At 33.4% G+C, this 17,411-nt stretch overlaps 1 protein-coding gene across 3 annotated transcripts in view; it reads left to right on the top strand.

Annotated features, from left to right (window-relative positions):
- LOC145695197 (mitotic checkpoint serine/threonine-protein kinase BUB1-like) overlaps positions 1 to 17,411 on the top strand; it is a 186,850-nt gene that overhangs the window by 31,953 nt on the left and 137,486 nt on the right. For all 3 annotated transcript variants that reach the window (XM_081772179.1, XM_081772180.1, XM_081772178.1), the window contains exons 4-5: positions 11,611 to 11,807; positions 13,977 to 14,202. In XM_081772179.1, coding sequence (XP_081628305.1) covers positions 11,611 to 11,807; positions 13,977 to 14,202 — 423 coding nt within the window. The remainder of the gene's footprint in view (positions 1 to 11,610; positions 11,808 to 13,976; positions 14,203 to 17,411) is intronic.

Raw genomic sequence — 17,411 nt, 5'->3', positions numbered from 1 at the left:
AGGAAAAGAATTATAAGTACGAAATTTAGAATGAGTACAAAAAATGTTGCTAAATGAACAAGAAAGTTTTATTTTCGTTTCATTGTTCTTATTTACTGCTCTTTTGACATGAATTTGCAACATACATGTTTTTGCCGATTATACACATACTAGCATTATAAGAAATACCGGGCGAATTCGTTATCAAAATATATTCCTACAACAACATATTTGTAGACATGCGACAATAATTTTGGACATGAGTGTACATCAGCATATTATCAGTTGTGAACTCAAAATATCTCTATTTTCTAATACGGATTTTCACATTATAGTAATCTTAAACCATCGTGATTATTCTTTTGTGGTTTGTGAAGGTGTCTGTGATGTTAGCCCAACTTTTGTTCAGAGTACCCATGTCTGATTTAATTTTAATTCCTTGGTTCAAATGAAATATATATATATATATACGTATATGCTTGTCTTTCTATTTTTTAACAACTTCCACTTTCCAATGTTCGGTTCTATAGCTTTTACCGTATTGAAAAACCTGATCTTGAAACATTGTTGTACTGAGCATCACAAATATGTCCTTTTAACCTGATCTATATGTTCCTCTTTGTTATGTCTTTGTAAATGTCCCCACGTGCATGCGACTTGATCTAGACGTTTGTGAAGTTTACCGGATTAATGAAAGATCCCTGTATTTTCTTTAACCTTCTGAAAATATAGTATATTCTCTGAAATCTTGTTTTCAGTCAAACTTACATTAACTCAGATTTCTTCCGTTGTTGGTACTTGATTGTCATTATTTATTTTGTGTGTATATGTTGAATAGTTCTACGCAAAACATATTTGTTCATGCGAAAGTATATCTAAACATGTAACTAGTTTTCCAAACTTCCAAGTCCATTGAACAACGGGTCTCCCATTCTACACCACTCTAATGTATGCTTTAAAGCATGGCAAGGAATACTGTCGTTCTGATTGGGAGATTTCATCATACCATAGAATTCCTACATCGTGAAAAATGGATTTAATCAGAATGGATTATCTCTAAAGTTATGAGATTGTAGTGGAATGCAACCAGACAAAGAAAGAGAAGAAGACAAAGATACGGTACATTTCCGGTAGGTGAACGATATTCTGTCCTTACACATGTTTATCAGATCAGAAAGGAATGAAATCGCTGTTCACTTCTCCATAATCTTCGTGCCTTCATCGCTTCAATCTCTGGTATGCCGGTTTCTTATTATACCGTGGACTTATAACTCTTGTTAAGATTTATGTGGCGATTGCAAGGCGTATTCTTAACAATAAATCCTCAGCTTCTATCTATCTATCTATACAATAAAAATAAAGTGTATAAATGTTTAGCCCCGAACTTCATCTAGACCGCTGCACCGATTTCGATGTTTTTTGGTACGTGAGTAGAGCATAGGCTAACTTAGGTCTGTAGCATGTTACTTTGATTAACCTTCTTTTTACCAAGTGGGGTGCAAACACACCCCAGTGCTAATTATTTTGTTGTTACTGTTGTAAAAATATTTCTACAAAAATAATATCCAACGACTTTAATTATTTATAAATATGAAATATTTTCACGGAGAAGGCAATTGTACTAAATGAATTGTCTTCTAAATATTTACAAATTATTAAAGTAGAGTGTAAGTACACCCCACTTGATAAATAATGTTACTTTCTAAATATGCATTGTTTTCCTCAAAGACCACAAGGTGGTAGCTCTTTTCAGCTTGCTTTCATACTTAATTGTTCCTATTGTACAGTTATCATGCATAAATATGGAAGTGTAGTGATAAGTGATGGTATAACGCTTATACCTTTTCTTTCTTCATTCCACCATTTCACACATTTCTCATAATTACCGTCTCCTTTAGCCCAACCGGCATAACCGTGACGTAAACTCAAAGATTTCATTTCATTTTACAGAACAAAGTAATTAAACTAAATAAAATGTGTTCTTTCCCTTGGTCTATGAGTGAAGATTGACCTCTTTAATTTACTACTATGGATTTGTAATGTAATATAAACAAAGAATGAGTAACAAAGAAATGAAATATTTTTATGTGAAGTTTGTTTATCATGTAATAGGCACATTTGTACCTAGGCTTTTGAATATGTTTTTGTAAGCACTATAACCTAATATTCTTCTACTGATTAAGTAAACTTAAAACTATTGCTACATATTACAGTAGGTATCTGAAACAGTATAAAATTCAATCTTGGGTTCCGCTTAAAGTATTGTTTTTATGCCGATCTTACTAAATCTTACTGGATAGAAACATGCCATGTCAAGGCATGGCATGGATAGAAACAATGGGCAAAATTTGAGAAGTAAAGTAAGTCTAAATCTTCTAAGTGTGTACTTCAAAGGCACAGAGGCCTTCGAAAATGTTAAAACGTTATATTTTAGCGATCCAAGGAAGGTTGAACTTCCAATACCAAAAAAACTTGTTATGAACTGTGCTTCTAAAACTATCCAAAAGTAAAATAAGAAACTGCAGGTCGTAAAATGCACTCATGCTCTTTTTGGACGACTTCTCAATATTTCCTCTGACCAGAGGTGTGATATGAGGGATGTTTTGACTTATCCTCGTACGGCAGTACCCCTAGATCTTGGACAAATAGTGCAGGGTTGCCACAGACCTGGAAAGTCATGGAATTCGAAAGTGGTCAGGGAAAGTCATGGAAACAAGGTCAAAAGGGATGAAAGTCATGGAAAGTCATGGAAAATTGTATGAAGATGTATGTTTTAAATTATTTTGCTGTTTTAATACTTTTTCACAGACTAAGTGGGTATCTAAGTAATGACTAAGTACAGACTAAGTAATGATAGTAGTACATAGTTTTTGTTTGTGTGACAATAATAAGTCTTCTTGAAATTACAACATACGAACAACCCAGTGATGACAGAAGAAATAATAGAGCAAGTGTTCTCCTTAAGAGACTCTTTAGTTTAAACAGAATAAGTGGAAGTGTTGCAGAGAAGGCAAAGCATCAATATTTTCAACTATGTTTTAAGGCAAACGGTTTTTTGAAGAACATACTAGAAGAACATGCTAATAAACCACAACGATTAGATTATTTCTATGTACGTATTCTTCAGGATAAAAAGTATGCTGAACTGTGGCAAGTTGTAAAGCTAGTGTTGATTGTTTCGCGTGTGGAGTCTGGATTTTTGATCAACAAAGACTTCATGGTTGAGAATCAGAGTCAGTTCAGCATCACAGCATAGAGAATTGTTTAAGAGGCCATCCAGTTTCACGGTGGCAGAGAACATGTAACCATTACAAGTAAAATGGTGGGATCTGTTCGAGCAGCAAGACAGAGGTATGAAAGTTTTTTGGAAGAGGCACGAAAGCAGAAGACAGAGGAGAAGAAAGAGAAAAATGACACACTTAGGATTGCAAAGGAACTACAGAAACTGCAAGAAGAGAGAAAGCTCATTAGGATGAAAGCCCAGATTGAAGAGGAAGCAGTTGCAAAGAAAATCCTACGGTTGGAGAATGAAGGAAAAAAGTGAACCTCTGTTATTCATAACAAATCACTTGTTAACACATAACAAATCATTTAGACTTCATAGTGAGCATTTAAGACAAGAATTTTTCTTGCTCTCACACAAAACTTATTGTATCCAGAAAAGTGAATCATTGTTATTCTTAAAACGCATGTTAAAACACATACTTAACGAATCATTTAGACTGCATGGTGATCGTTTTCTTTCTCTCACACAAAACATATTATATCCAAATGTTATATGCATGTAAATATATTTTATAAAGTATACAAAAGAAAGAAAATAAATAAGGTGCCCGTTGGCGGCTCTGGGGACGGTGGAGGCCGTAAAAAAATATTTATTATTTTAATTTTTCATCTTGCGGTCATGGAAATTGGACCGCATGCTGGAAAGTCATGGAAAATGAATTTAAAAATTTTGTGGCAACCCTGTAGTGGCTCCATGAATAAAACATATAAATCAAAACTGATGCATAAGTTGGAAGAGCTTCAGAAGGAAGATATAGTATCTACTCCAGCTACAGTTGACAAAATAATCTTTGATGCCATGTTCATCCTGCATACAATTCAATTCCCAGGTAACTATGGAGTTCTCGCTTACCACATTCTGAAAATAATCTATTGAGGAGAAGCTAGAGAAATTCATTTAGTGTTTGGCCTTCCAACTATCAAGGATACTGAACATAACGTACGCAATGTTGAAACGGCAGTGAGCGAAATAAACTTGTCTGGACCTGAACAAAATACCCCAAACATGCCGTTAATGGCTCTACGAAGCGTGTCATTCAAAACATCTTTAACAAAGTTTTTATGCAAATGGAGATCTAAATATTGTCACTTGCTACACAATAAAATGTTACCTGCTATATGTTGCTGTAGAACAGATTTGTTACAAGTACTATAGGAATGAACATGGATATGATTGAGGTGAAAGAACTTGCATGCCAACACAATGAAGCAAATACGAGGATCATTTGGCATATTTTTCACTTGACTTGTTATAGCGAAGAAAGGAATGTTTTGGTGTGAGCAAACAATTTCGATATTTAGTTAATGATCTATCACCAAAAAGACTTAAAAGATGCACAATTATGACTTAAATGTGGTTTATCTTCATACAACTTTAGAGGATATATCAACGTCACAAAAATAGCCAAAGAAATGAAATAGCTGACAACCTGCCAGATTTTCATGTCTTCGCTGGTACAGATTATACTGCTACTTTTAGCAAAGGAAAAATCAAACCATTTAACATTCTAACAAAAAGTATGGCTCACCAAAGAATTTTGGCTAAATTGGAAGAACCCATCTTGGTGGATGAATCATTGCTGCCTGGTGTAGAGACATTTGTGTGTTGCATATATGGCCATCCTTCATACACCTCCGTGTCAGAAATGAGATACTATATTTTTAAGAAGAAAACGTTTCATGTGTTAAGAAGTAAACCGTTGTCAGAACTACTTAGATCTGTTGATCCCACTCTCTTTCCTCCGTCAAAAGCTGCTTTGGAAAAAAAAAAAAAAAATAAAATAAAAATAAATAAATAAAAATAAAAAAGTAAATAAATAAAGCGGACCAATGTCGTATCCTGGACGTGGAAACGTGCAATCCTCTGTAACCCTCTCCAAGACATCAATCCAACCTGTCATGGATGGAACTTAGAAGACGAAAAGTACCAAGTTAACTGGTATGAAGGACCTATGTCACCTGACATTCTTCTGCCGGAAAATGACGATTCTTCTGAAGGTGGGGATAAAGTTGCTTCAACAAGCTGTGATACTGACAGAGATTCCGATTATGAGTAGTAAGATCGTTATAAAAACAATGCTTTAAGCGGAACGCAAAATCGAATTTTACATTGTCTCATACCTACTGAAGTAGCAATAGTTTTAACTTTACTTAATCAGTAGAAGTATATTACGTTACAATACTTACAAAAACATATTCAAATGCATAGGTACAAATGTGCCTATTACATAATGAACAAACTTCACATAAAAATATTTTATATCTTTGTTACTTAATATTTGTTTATGATTATATTACATTACAAATCCATATTAGTAAATTAAAGAGGTCAATCTTCACTCATAGACCAAGGGAAAGAACATTTTATTTAGTTTCCCATTAACTTGGTTGTGTGTCAAAATTATCCATAACCTACATCTTAACTCATCCCTACAATAGTGTATTGATTAAGAAGATCTTGGCTTCGAGAAAAAGGCTCTAACTGCAATTACTATCGCTTTGTCCATCCAAAAGCCATATTTAATTCTTCACAATATTAGGAAACTTTCTGTGTTTTCATAAATTTTATTTCCCTTACGGTTTAAAAGTTGTTGGGTTTAAAACATTCACTACGTTACAAAAAAATCATAAAATGTAACTTTCAGGTTAAGTATCAGGAAGACTATTGGAGTTACGAAATATATTGGTATTATACAAAACAAAGGGTACTCTATTATGAGCATTTAGGAAAAAAGAACAATTTTCTACGACGCTTCGTTGTAGAATTATATTTGTTTAAGTAAAGTATTGCACGTTGGTGCCATAGTGATGACGTCATTATTCGGATCCCCACCACTCACCAACCTTGAGAGAAGTCTTTCCCTGGACTATAGACTATGTGAAATCTTAAGCACTTAACAAATATATGGTAAATTTGGGATAAGTAGAAGTAGTCTATGCGTTTTGCTTTGCATAATATTAGAAGTCAAGAATATAACACCATGTGATACATAAAACTGAATTACTCATTTAATTTTTAAGATATAGTAATGATATGGATATCGTTGGAAAGCTCAAATTCTGCTCTATCATGTTTGTTTCATATCGTTTTCTCATATCTATAATGGTTTCATAGTTATTTGGTAGTAAATATTTATAATAACGCGAATGAAACTAAATTTTGAGAGAATCATGCGCCGTATTTAAAGATGGCGGCGATGTAAATAAACGAAAATGACATCAAATTTTAGACATGTTTATTAGCTTCAATTTGATACACGAACGAAATTTCTACATTCATTGAGTGGAAAGTTATCCTCAGTTAAAACTTGTGTTATGAATTCTGGCGGCAGCCATGTTGCTGACGTCATTACTCTGACACCCACCACTCACCAACGTTAAGATAAGCCTTTCTGAAGACTGCGAGTTATGGTTAATCTTAAGCACATAACGAAGTTTATGGTAAATAGGGGTAAATAGAATGTGTTCTAGCTCTTGGTTTAGTTTATCAGTAGGTTCATGTCTCATATAGCCTCGCTGCTGAAAGGGATGCTAAACTAAAATCAACTTGGTTAGAACGTTTAGTGGTGTGTTCTCTAATAGATATAATTTCCAATTAAAGTAGTTTTTTTCAACTAAACGAATATTACAAATTTTATTTAAGAAATTAGTAAGAATTTAGTGTATAGTAAATTTTAACAGGTTACGAAATAAAGATTATTCTCAATTTCAGGTAGAATTCAGAATTGACTATCCGCAAATGTCTTTAAAATGGACTAAATTTCAGAAGAGGAGCATGTAATATTAAAAAGACTACTTGCCCAATTAACATGAATCTTCAAAATCAATGCAAATAATATAAAGAAAAATACATACCAATGTCCAATATGTATAAAAATCCAAGTTCTTTTTCTCTTGTATGCAAATGTTATCACTTGCAATTTCGTTTAATTTTATCCATCTATTAAACATATATCAACTTTCACTATTAACAAACATTGCACACATCTTTCTCTTTAGAATTCACAATTTGGTAAAAATAATGTAATAACCACATGCCCCGTACGATGAGTTACTACATTCGACAAACTAAGATGTAGGACAGTTTACCTTTTCCATACAAATGACGCATGGAGGCCAGACATTCGTCCACGAAAATTCATAGAGAGCACCATCTCCCATCCAATCACATGATAAAGGTTGCCAGCCAACATACATCCATAGCAACAAGTGTTACTATAGTTATATGTTCAAGCCACTGATTTTTTTTCCTAACAAATAAATTTGTCGCACATCAGTACATAGACTTCTTATTAAAAATAAAAATAAAAAGACACATGTCCAACGTTTCTAAAAATTTCCGTTCTAAGGAAATGGAAGAAGTGGCTAGTGGGGTATTTTATATCATATCTCTCTCTCTCTCTCGCTCTCTCTCTCTCTCTCTCTCTCTCTCTCTCTCTCTCTCTCTCTCTCTCTCTATATATATATATATATATATATATATATATATATATATATATATATATATATATATATAATATGTATGTTCCAACGCAACTCACCAAACTTTTTACACGTATGATCTATCCATGTAAAAAGAAAGTACTGTAGGAGCAAAGCATCTAGAATTTCTAGAGGAGTGAGAAGAGATTACATCTAAAAATAATCAAATATGACTGATGCTAGTGTCAAATCTGTAAAGTTTTCGGTGTCGCTGCGATGAATACACTTCCAAGTCCACGTTCAGCCCCCATCCGGATGCATCAGCGTGGGGGGCGAGAAGAGATGTAAAATAAAATGTCAAGAATTACCGAGATTAGTGTCGAATTCATAGTTTACGGAGTCGTGAAGCTGATTGTTGACAGTCCTGATGATTTAATCCTAAGTTTAGGTAAGAAGAGGCGTGTCAGCTGGCACGGGAATCTTATTTATTTACTTATTTCACTCATATTGACAGGGGCAGTATTAAAGGCGTTGCTCTTCGTTATTTATTTCACTCATTTTCAGATATTTTTCATCAGCTTTATTCTCCCCGTGCGAAGAACGGGCATTTGAGCTCGTTTATAATAAAGATCATACTTGATTTGGAAACATGACATGAATAAAACTTAGTACGTATATTCATATTCCCTATCTATATAAATAAAAATGATAATGTTTTTAATCGCATTGCTGGAAAACCGCTAAATCGTTTGAAATGAATTTTTGAATATAACTATTACCTACCATGGACTGAGTTCTTATTTTGTCAGTTTAATCAAAATGCATATTCTGATGGAGTTCAAAATTTATGCCAAAAATCGTGTCTCAGGAGTCCTTCAAGTTAGAAATGAAACTCGCTTAATACATATACTTCTTAGGAATAGTTCGAAACTGTTCCAGGGTTTTCGAAGATTCCATTTCTAATGAGGATAGTATTACTATATTTTTTCTCAACATTGTTTATTCCATCATCACGGGAAACAACTGAACCGTTTAAATTAATTTTTGAACCTATTTTGCTCTATCCTCGAGCCATATTTTTATTGTGTTTTTCAGATGTAAAGCATCACGGGCAGTAGCCAATGCTGTGCGATATTCCGCGCGGTGTTGCCGGATTTCGGACTCCCCTTTCCCTTCTCGCTCTTCCTCTAGTTGAGATTATTACACATACATTGGCAACATTATTCACAATGTAAATATACTATTCCAGCAAAGTCAAAGATTTTGGCTGTGTATCCTAGAAGTATATATAGCAACTGAATAACATACCTATTAACTTATTCCAGTGGAACTGCTAAACGTTCGTCTTCAACACTACTTTCACTATTGTCTATGTCAATTAATATTTCGCCATTGTCTGAATCTGACTCTTGTAAATTTTTTATTATGAGTTCCAAAAATTGTAAACACAAAAAATAATTCTTCGAGCTTCACTTCGTAGCATTTTTTTTTTTTTTTTTAAAGAAAATTCCGCACTTGTACTCGGTTTCCTTAAAGACATTGTCAACTATAATTTTGGAGAACAAATGAACTACCACGAAAGAAAGCAACCTAGACACTGATGATTTCTGTTTATGCTAGAAGAAAAGTTGCGTTCCTACACACACAATCAGCTCCTTTGCTTCCATGTCTGTTCCTATAATAACATACTCTTATACTTGATGTAGGTCTCACAACAACAATCCATCTGATTCGTAAGCAACACGATATGGTCGAGTTTGTTTTGGGTTACAATAATTTATGACACCACTCAGACGCCTGGTACTTTTGCATCCCTGCTAGAGGAGTAAAGAAGGAGCACGTAATTGGCCACACATACGTAAGGTATTGAAACGAAGAAAAAAAATCACACTGCGTTTCTTCTGTCGAATAAGGAAGAATCTGCATGAAGGCAATTTCAAAACAATATTACGAATGTCCCATACCTTCTGTTCTTCCACATGAGCTCCCGCCGGGAATCGAATATATATATATATATATATATATGAATCAAATTGCAGAGGCTTGTTATTTAATTCGATCGCTTACTATTCTCAAGGGTGTAGAAACGGGGGAAAAGAGGGCCTTGACTTTCCAAACTATTTCCAGCCCCGAAATGAGGTTCATCTAGTATATGTTTAGTAAACTTATTTAATAGTTAATGCAAATTAGGAACGTTTATAATAAAATACGATTTTTAAAAAAAGAAAAAAGAAAACATCATCAATACAGTTTCTGTACCTAATTACAAGGACGCTGATTTCTCTGTAAATTGGCGGGGGGTGCATTCAGATGCAGAAAGCATATATGATGATTTTAAGACAAATTGCATTCAAAGTATGCCTAATATTGCAAATTTACAAATAATATGAGGGGGGCCCATATGAGTTTTGGGGGCCCTGGCCCCCTCCGTCCCCCAGGATCTACGCCCTTGCCTAATTAAAATAACTAACATTAATTATATGCTTTATATTCTTATTTCCCTAACTCGACGCTCACCGTGTGAACTCACTACTATATTATTGCATAATAATATCTGAGTTGATATTTTTTTCGGTTTTTTTTCCCCTTTAGTATTTTAATCTACATTAACACAAAGTCAGATAAACAGACTGCTAGAAACAGCATTTGTTTTCTTATGAATAGCTTATTGATTTATCTCTTACAATCCGCTTTTCAACTTCAGTACTGTCAAGATCAGTCTTTTGTTAAGGTAGCATCGAGAAAACATAATATGTGTATAGTATAAATGGTGAGTTAAAATGCTTTCATATTCTGAAAGAGGTCATTTGTTCTGTTTTTAATGTGTGAAAAGCTTTCCTCCCCCTGAAAGTAATGTTCCCCTAGAACAACCTGTTGGTTACACCCCTGATTATCCTTTAATAAAAGTTGAGTTCCATTTCCAAATCGAAGAAAAATCCACTGGAAATTAGACGGGACTCAACGCTCGTTTTACTAATTGTTTTATATGGAAACCTTTCAAAGCGTGTATCATGACAACCAGTTGTCATAAAAAGATGTAGTTTTCACGTATGTGTTCGTAATTCTTTTCTCTACTTCGTAAAGTGAGCAGTTAATGTGCTAATACAATATTTCTAATAAGCGCCTCTGCTATTGCCAAGATTCGCAGTAGCGCGAGAAGTCAGCGTGCAGAACTGCTTGTCGCGAATTGTCAACACCGCTCAAAGCCAATTGGACGCCGCGTAAAGCCAACTCAAGGCCATGCCGATTCTCATCTGAAATCTGCTGTATATATTCATCTTTATCAAAATGCACATCCTAAGGAGGTTTAAAATAAAAATAGAGTATGTTGCGACCCCCTGACGTCAAGGAGGTGCAACTTAGTATATATAAACCCCTTACGAAAAATAAGTTAATACGCTTTCCAGTGTTTAACAAAAAGCTACGAGGACAGGGGTCAATTTCTGGAATATTTTACTCAATATATAAAAATGACATTGACGTTACTTGTTCATTATCACGGGAAGACTGCTGAACCGTTCGAAATTAATTTTTGGAGCGTAGCACTTGGCTCGAGCCGGATTTTTATAAGTTAATTTCGATTCAGTTTCGTATATGTGGGGACATGGAGAAAATATACCTTTCAAATATTTTCTATAAACTTATTCTTCCCGTACGAAGAACATTCAGGTAGTCCAGCATAAACTCGGGTACTATCTTGTGAGTATTTCAGCGAATGTTCTGGTAGTTTCTTAAATTCTAATTATATTATTAGTGACTGCTAGCTTGGCTACTGTGTGATGGTATTCAGGCATTTATTTTCACATATTGTATGTATTTGTTTTAATTATGTATCATTAGTTTATTTATCTAAATTCTTGAATTCATTACCTTTTATATATTAGTTTTAATGGTATTCTATTTTATTTTTTCTCTTCATTCTAGATTGATTTCATTTCAAATCCACTTGAATTGTTTCAAGTTATGGAACAGCGTAATATAGGAACTCGGTTAGCTGAATTCTATAAGGAATGGGCATTTAAATTAGAAACACTTGGAAACATTAAAGCAGCTGATGATATTTATGCCAAAGGATTCACAAGAAATGCTGAACCAAGAGACCTCCTCGTTCAGGCTTTTACGTATGTTAATTTATTAATTTAATATTAATTTTGAATATTTATTCAGTAGTTAGCATATTTGTTACTTCCGTGTATTACGACCTCACCTTTGTAAAATATATTTGTGTCTAAAGAACACTGCAATTAAAAGTCCTTTTAATGTTAAGCATATTTGAAATATTAGTTGTTTTTAAGTCTTTAAACGTTAATCTAAATGAAACTGGGGAAAAGTGTGGTTTAATTAAAAGAATAGATTTTTCAGGTGAAAGGTTTAAGCGACTTAAAGATTTGTACAACATATAAAAACATCTTAAATTGAGTAAGTATAGTGCTAAAACAGAAAGCAGGTTGGAACATATAGGAGCATGCTTTGTGGAAATGAAGACAGAGGACGTCGTGCGTGCGCGCGCGCACACACATACACACACACATCAAAAGAACTTAATTGGAAGAAAGGAAGGATGACTATAGGAGGTTGAAAAATGAGTTAGAGAAGAGATTACACTACTTAAATTTTAAAGGAGTAATATGATAAAAGCGGAAGAGTGTTGTTGGAAAAGTTGATCCAGATATTGAAATTTCAGAGAACTTCAGAGTAGGATGTTGTGCAGTTTTCCTATCATATAGGACAGCGTTTCCCAACCTTTTTCAACTTGCGGCACACTACGGGTGTAACTTGAATTCTCGCGGCACACTCATAGATATTATTATTTACAAATATAAAATACCATGGTAATTTTTTTTCTGTGATTACTGATCTTCTCACAGAGATGAAAGCTCGATCACTGGCTAATCCCCTATGCTAATTCATTATGCTTATTTTTTATTCTAATTTTAAAATAGAAAACAATTGCAATGGAATATAGGATTCAGTTTTTTAATTAATACGCTTTCTTTTTCGAAAACTGTATCCAACCTTTCACTAAGAACGAAGATCACTAAATAACGAACAAACAAACAAATGTCTTGTACTTTTAACTTTGCTGTTTTAACCAAAACCGGTGCATATTATTGCAATCACACAGCTTGCGATGCGTCTAAGTCAAAAGACAGCTGTTGAGCAAAGTGTTGTTCTGTCATCCACGTGCGAATGAGTGTTCTACAAAAGTTCACTTGACGCGCACCGTACAAGTGCTTCCATTTCTCGGTGTTAGTATGACTCTCAATTGAAGTGTAACATAGCAGCTAACCGTGGAAATGTGTACGAGCCAAAATACTGTCTGCTACACAGCAATAGATGTAGAATAATGTATTACAATTAGTTTTTTTTCCATGGTAGAAATTCATAGTAATGTGAAATACAAAAATATACATTTTTTCCTATGCCTTGCAATTTGGTTGCTATAGAATTAGCAATTTTGTTTCGACCAGCGGTTCATTCGCGGCACACCGGTTGGGAAACGATGATATAGGAGATGATGTTGGCCAGAAAGAATTCAAGGGAAGCTAATAGCAGGGAACCTATCAGGCAATGAAAAGGAAGAAACTGTTTGCAAATATATAAAGTATGTTTCTTAAGAGAAGAGTGGTTCTGTAATTGAAGACCTATAGATTGTCATTGGACAAATATTCATTAACTAGATGAATAGTTACTGGCTATTTCAAAGAAACAGATTGCAATTCGAGTGGAGGAGAGGTAGTGGAAGGTCATGGCCGAGTGCAAGGGTGAGGCAGTGAAGAGAGTTTGGGGAGGCATTTGTTGCTGAGGTTGCTGAGTTTCACTGAGAGATGTGAAGGAAGAAATATAATTTTCAAGAAGAATTTTATTTCGGTTAAAAACAATCTTTCAGTTTAACATCCCACTATTATGCCTTTTACGCTAAGGGAGACGGATGATTAAGGTAAGTGTAAAGAAGTAGAGATATGTGGGTTTGCAGAGTTAATGCTTTAAGGTGAACAACAGTAAATCGACGAAGAGGAGGATAAATGGCGGTACTCAACACAAATAATTTCAATCATTTCTCAATCTCCCACCCTGACCGAAGAAAAAGTCTTACCGTATTTCCTGAACTCTTTTTTATCATGCGGAATAGCAATCTACTTGAACTCCATACCGACTTCCTTCCTCTCATTATAAAATTCATGTTGGTGTCTGTTTCACTCAAAGAATTTTTTACACTATTGTAATTACATATGTTTCATTAAGTACTAAAAATAACTTTGTTTTATTTATTTATCTTACTTTTTCAGGAACTTCCAGCATAAAGTAGTAAACCGAATTCAGACGCAGAACGTAAAGGATGATCGCTCTGAGGTGGCTGTAAATGAAAGAAAAGTGTTTGGTGTATTAGCAACCAAAGATGAAGACCAATACGTTGGAAGTGTTCGTATTCCCAAAGGACCTCCTGATGGCCTCCAGGGATTGAGGGTTCCGGAACAGAAAAAAAGTCAACAAACAGGCTTTCACATTTTTGAAGTAAGTTGAAATTTATATTAAATTTGAATATGGAACGGAAAGAAATTCGCTGTCGAAAATTCATGTTTTAAATTTATTGTGAATTTTTATGCAGAGAAATAAAATTCCGAACAAAACACTATAGTTAAAGAAATATATATTTCTAAACTGTGCTATAGTTTCCGCATTATAACCTACCTTCGTCAGACACAATTTCATCTCCCGTGCCGTGGCATTGAATACAATGTTAAGAGCAGCCAATCACAGGCCTCCATTTTTTTTTTTTTTTTTTTTTTTTTTTTTTTTTTGTCGTTTTAGAAAGTTGAATACTTACTCAATAATATTGTACATGTACTGTGCTGTGTGTGACGTGTGAGTACTTCATCTGACAAAAAGAATCAATAGCAATAAATCTGTTTAAAAGAAAGAAAAGAAAGTATATCCTACATAATAATTACCAAATAAAAAAAACGAATTGTCGCTCGGCGAAGAAGGAGGAAGCATGGCTTGTCCCCTTAGCATTGTATTCGTTGTCAAGAAAATTAGATGTAAATCATAATGTGCCTAATAAAAACGTATAGAGAAATATTGAAGCTAAAATAAAAATAAAAAATAAAATTATTTGAAAAGTATGCATGAAACACATGTAAATACAAAAAAAATACGTATTTTTTATGTTCCAAAATTGTGATGAAATTACTTTGTCTACATTTACAAAAAATTTGGATTCCTTCATCGGCACATTATTAAAAATATTTTAAAATATTGATAAATTTTATTGAGGAAGTGTATCTTAGGACAACACATATTTAAATAGTTCAAAAATTAATCTTATTGCGTCGAGTGTATGGTCAAGAAATAATCTTTGTACTTATGTACTATTGGCGAACTTGTACTATTCTGAGAATCCAAAATAATTTTAAATTATTATACTAGGAATCAGTGTGAGGTTTTGTAAAAGGTAAATAAATTGCTGTTTAAAATATATGGACAACATTATTATGATATTTTCATGTTATGGCGTGCGTGATTTAAAAATATTAGGGTTAGATTTATTGAAAAGATTGTAACTTACTTAAGCACTCGTTTTTTAAACTTGTCTTGATAACGTTGCAACGACATACGAATCCTACGACGTAAGAAATTTTTACTTATTATTATTATTATTATTATTATTATTATTATTATTATTATTATTATTATTATTATTATTATAGCAACTCACATTATGCTTTATTGTTAATTTCAATCATTGTTTAACATAAATCGTGTATAATTTATAATATTTGGTATACATTAAATATTCTAAATATCTTGATATATTTATTAATATTTTATGCAACCAGTTTCTTTCATATTTAATGAACTTTCTACTTAATGCACTTATAAAGAGAGCTGCTTTACTCGAGGCAGTCTTTTTATCACTTGTGTACCCCTTAGAGGTGTATATGTGCAAAAAGGGAAAGTAAAAAATGCTACCAAAGTGCTCAAGTTCAAGAGGTACACATGTGGAATTTTTGTGCACTTTCTGTACATTTCGAATCATCATACATAACTGCGCAGTTACATTTAGAATAAAATTATTGTTTATTCATTGTTGGCGGAAAATTTTCTTGTTTTCCTTTTTTCTTTTACCACTTCAAAGGGTTACACCGAAAAGTTTACAGAAACAAAAATAAGCTTTTCATTGTTGCATTGTTATGTTCTTAAAGGTTTTGCACTGTAAATATTGGTTTAAAATATTAATACAGTATGTTAAACTTCCAGTTAAACAGAATTTTCCAAGAACTGTGGTATATATTTTAAATTAGTCTTTATGCTTTATTTTCCAAAATTATGCTTTTAAAATTAGTTCCTCCTGGACCCTTAGACAACCACAATCATGGTGAAGGTACCAACCATATGTGTAAATTGCTGTTATGCTTTTTATGCTTTTGGGTTGCCCTAATTATTATTATTATTCTCACGTCTGTACTTTAGAAAAGTTATCAGACTTCGTTGATTTCAAACACAACCCTAAATTTACTTTAACAGAACCCATTTAAAGGGTAAATGAACTTCACTGTCTGTATCTTCACTACCTGTTTAAATAGATTTTTCTTGTAAAACTAGCAAATTAACAGAATGTTATTTAAAGAAAAAAATCTGTCTACTGAATGTTTAACAATTAATGTCAAAGTTGTTTTAAAATTTGTGATACATCATCTGTAAACAAACAGTAAAAATCAGAAGAATTACAACAGGGAGTGCTTTCTCATAATGTTTTATCCGAAATCAATCCCAGGTAAAGTAAGCCTTGAGATTTAGGGATACAGAGTTCCGGAAACTGATTCTTCATCAAGAGTTTGAATTAAAGGCAAAAAGGAAGCAACACATTGTGGAGACAGTGAAGTACACTTACCCGTCAAGTGGATTCTGTTAAGTAAATTCAAGGTTTAAATTCAAGGTATTGTTTGAAATCAACAGAGTATAATAATTTTGCTATAATACAATAATGTTTACGGTAGTATGAGTCCAGAGAGAAATATAAAAATTCCTTAAAGGATTTTCGCTCAAGATGATAAGTCGACGCTGAAATGTATACAGACAAGTTAAAAAACTGGATACTTAAGTAAATTTCATCTTTTACAATATTCAATATGCATCGTATTATTTCATTAAAGATTAGATTTAGTTAATATAATTTGTTTGATATCTTTGTGTCGGATATTGCTCATAGCAAACAAAATATTTTCATATCATCACAATACTGAACTGGAAAGTATTCGTGTGAAGATCAAAGGAATACTTCCTGGTCAGTTTTGTGATAATATAGTTCTCTTACGTTCAGTTAATAACTAAAATATTTTCATTTAATTATAAGTTACTGGAATCAACGTAGCTAAGTAAATGTATCTTTATATTAACGAATGTATCGTTATATTAATAAAAGGAGGAGATAGCCGATTTTTAACAAACCGATTGTCATAATAAGAAATTTTGGTAGAAACCGTGTGATCTGAGTGAAAGGACACCGACTTTAAGAGAGAGTGTGTATGGCAGTTCTGGAAGCCCGGACTGGATGACGTAGTGGGTAATGCATCGACACGGTACGCCGAAGATCCTGGGTTCGAGTCCAGATCCAGTCATGCACTTTTTCATTCTTTGTGTATCATTGAATCTGCACCTATAGAGGAATTGGTGTGTTAAAAAGGGATTTTCTTCTTTCGTTAATATAATAAGTTGTAACA

This window comes from Thermobia domestica, chromosome 9, assembly GCF_964235325.1.
Source record: "Thermobia domestica chromosome 9, izTheDome1.hap1.1, whole genome shotgun sequence".
Lineage (NCBI taxonomy): Eukaryota > Metazoa > Arthropoda > Insecta > Zygentoma > Lepismatidae > Thermobia > Thermobia domestica.
The sequence above is the reverse complement of the archived record's forward strand: the minus strand, read 5'-3'. Positions and strand labels throughout refer to the sequence as shown.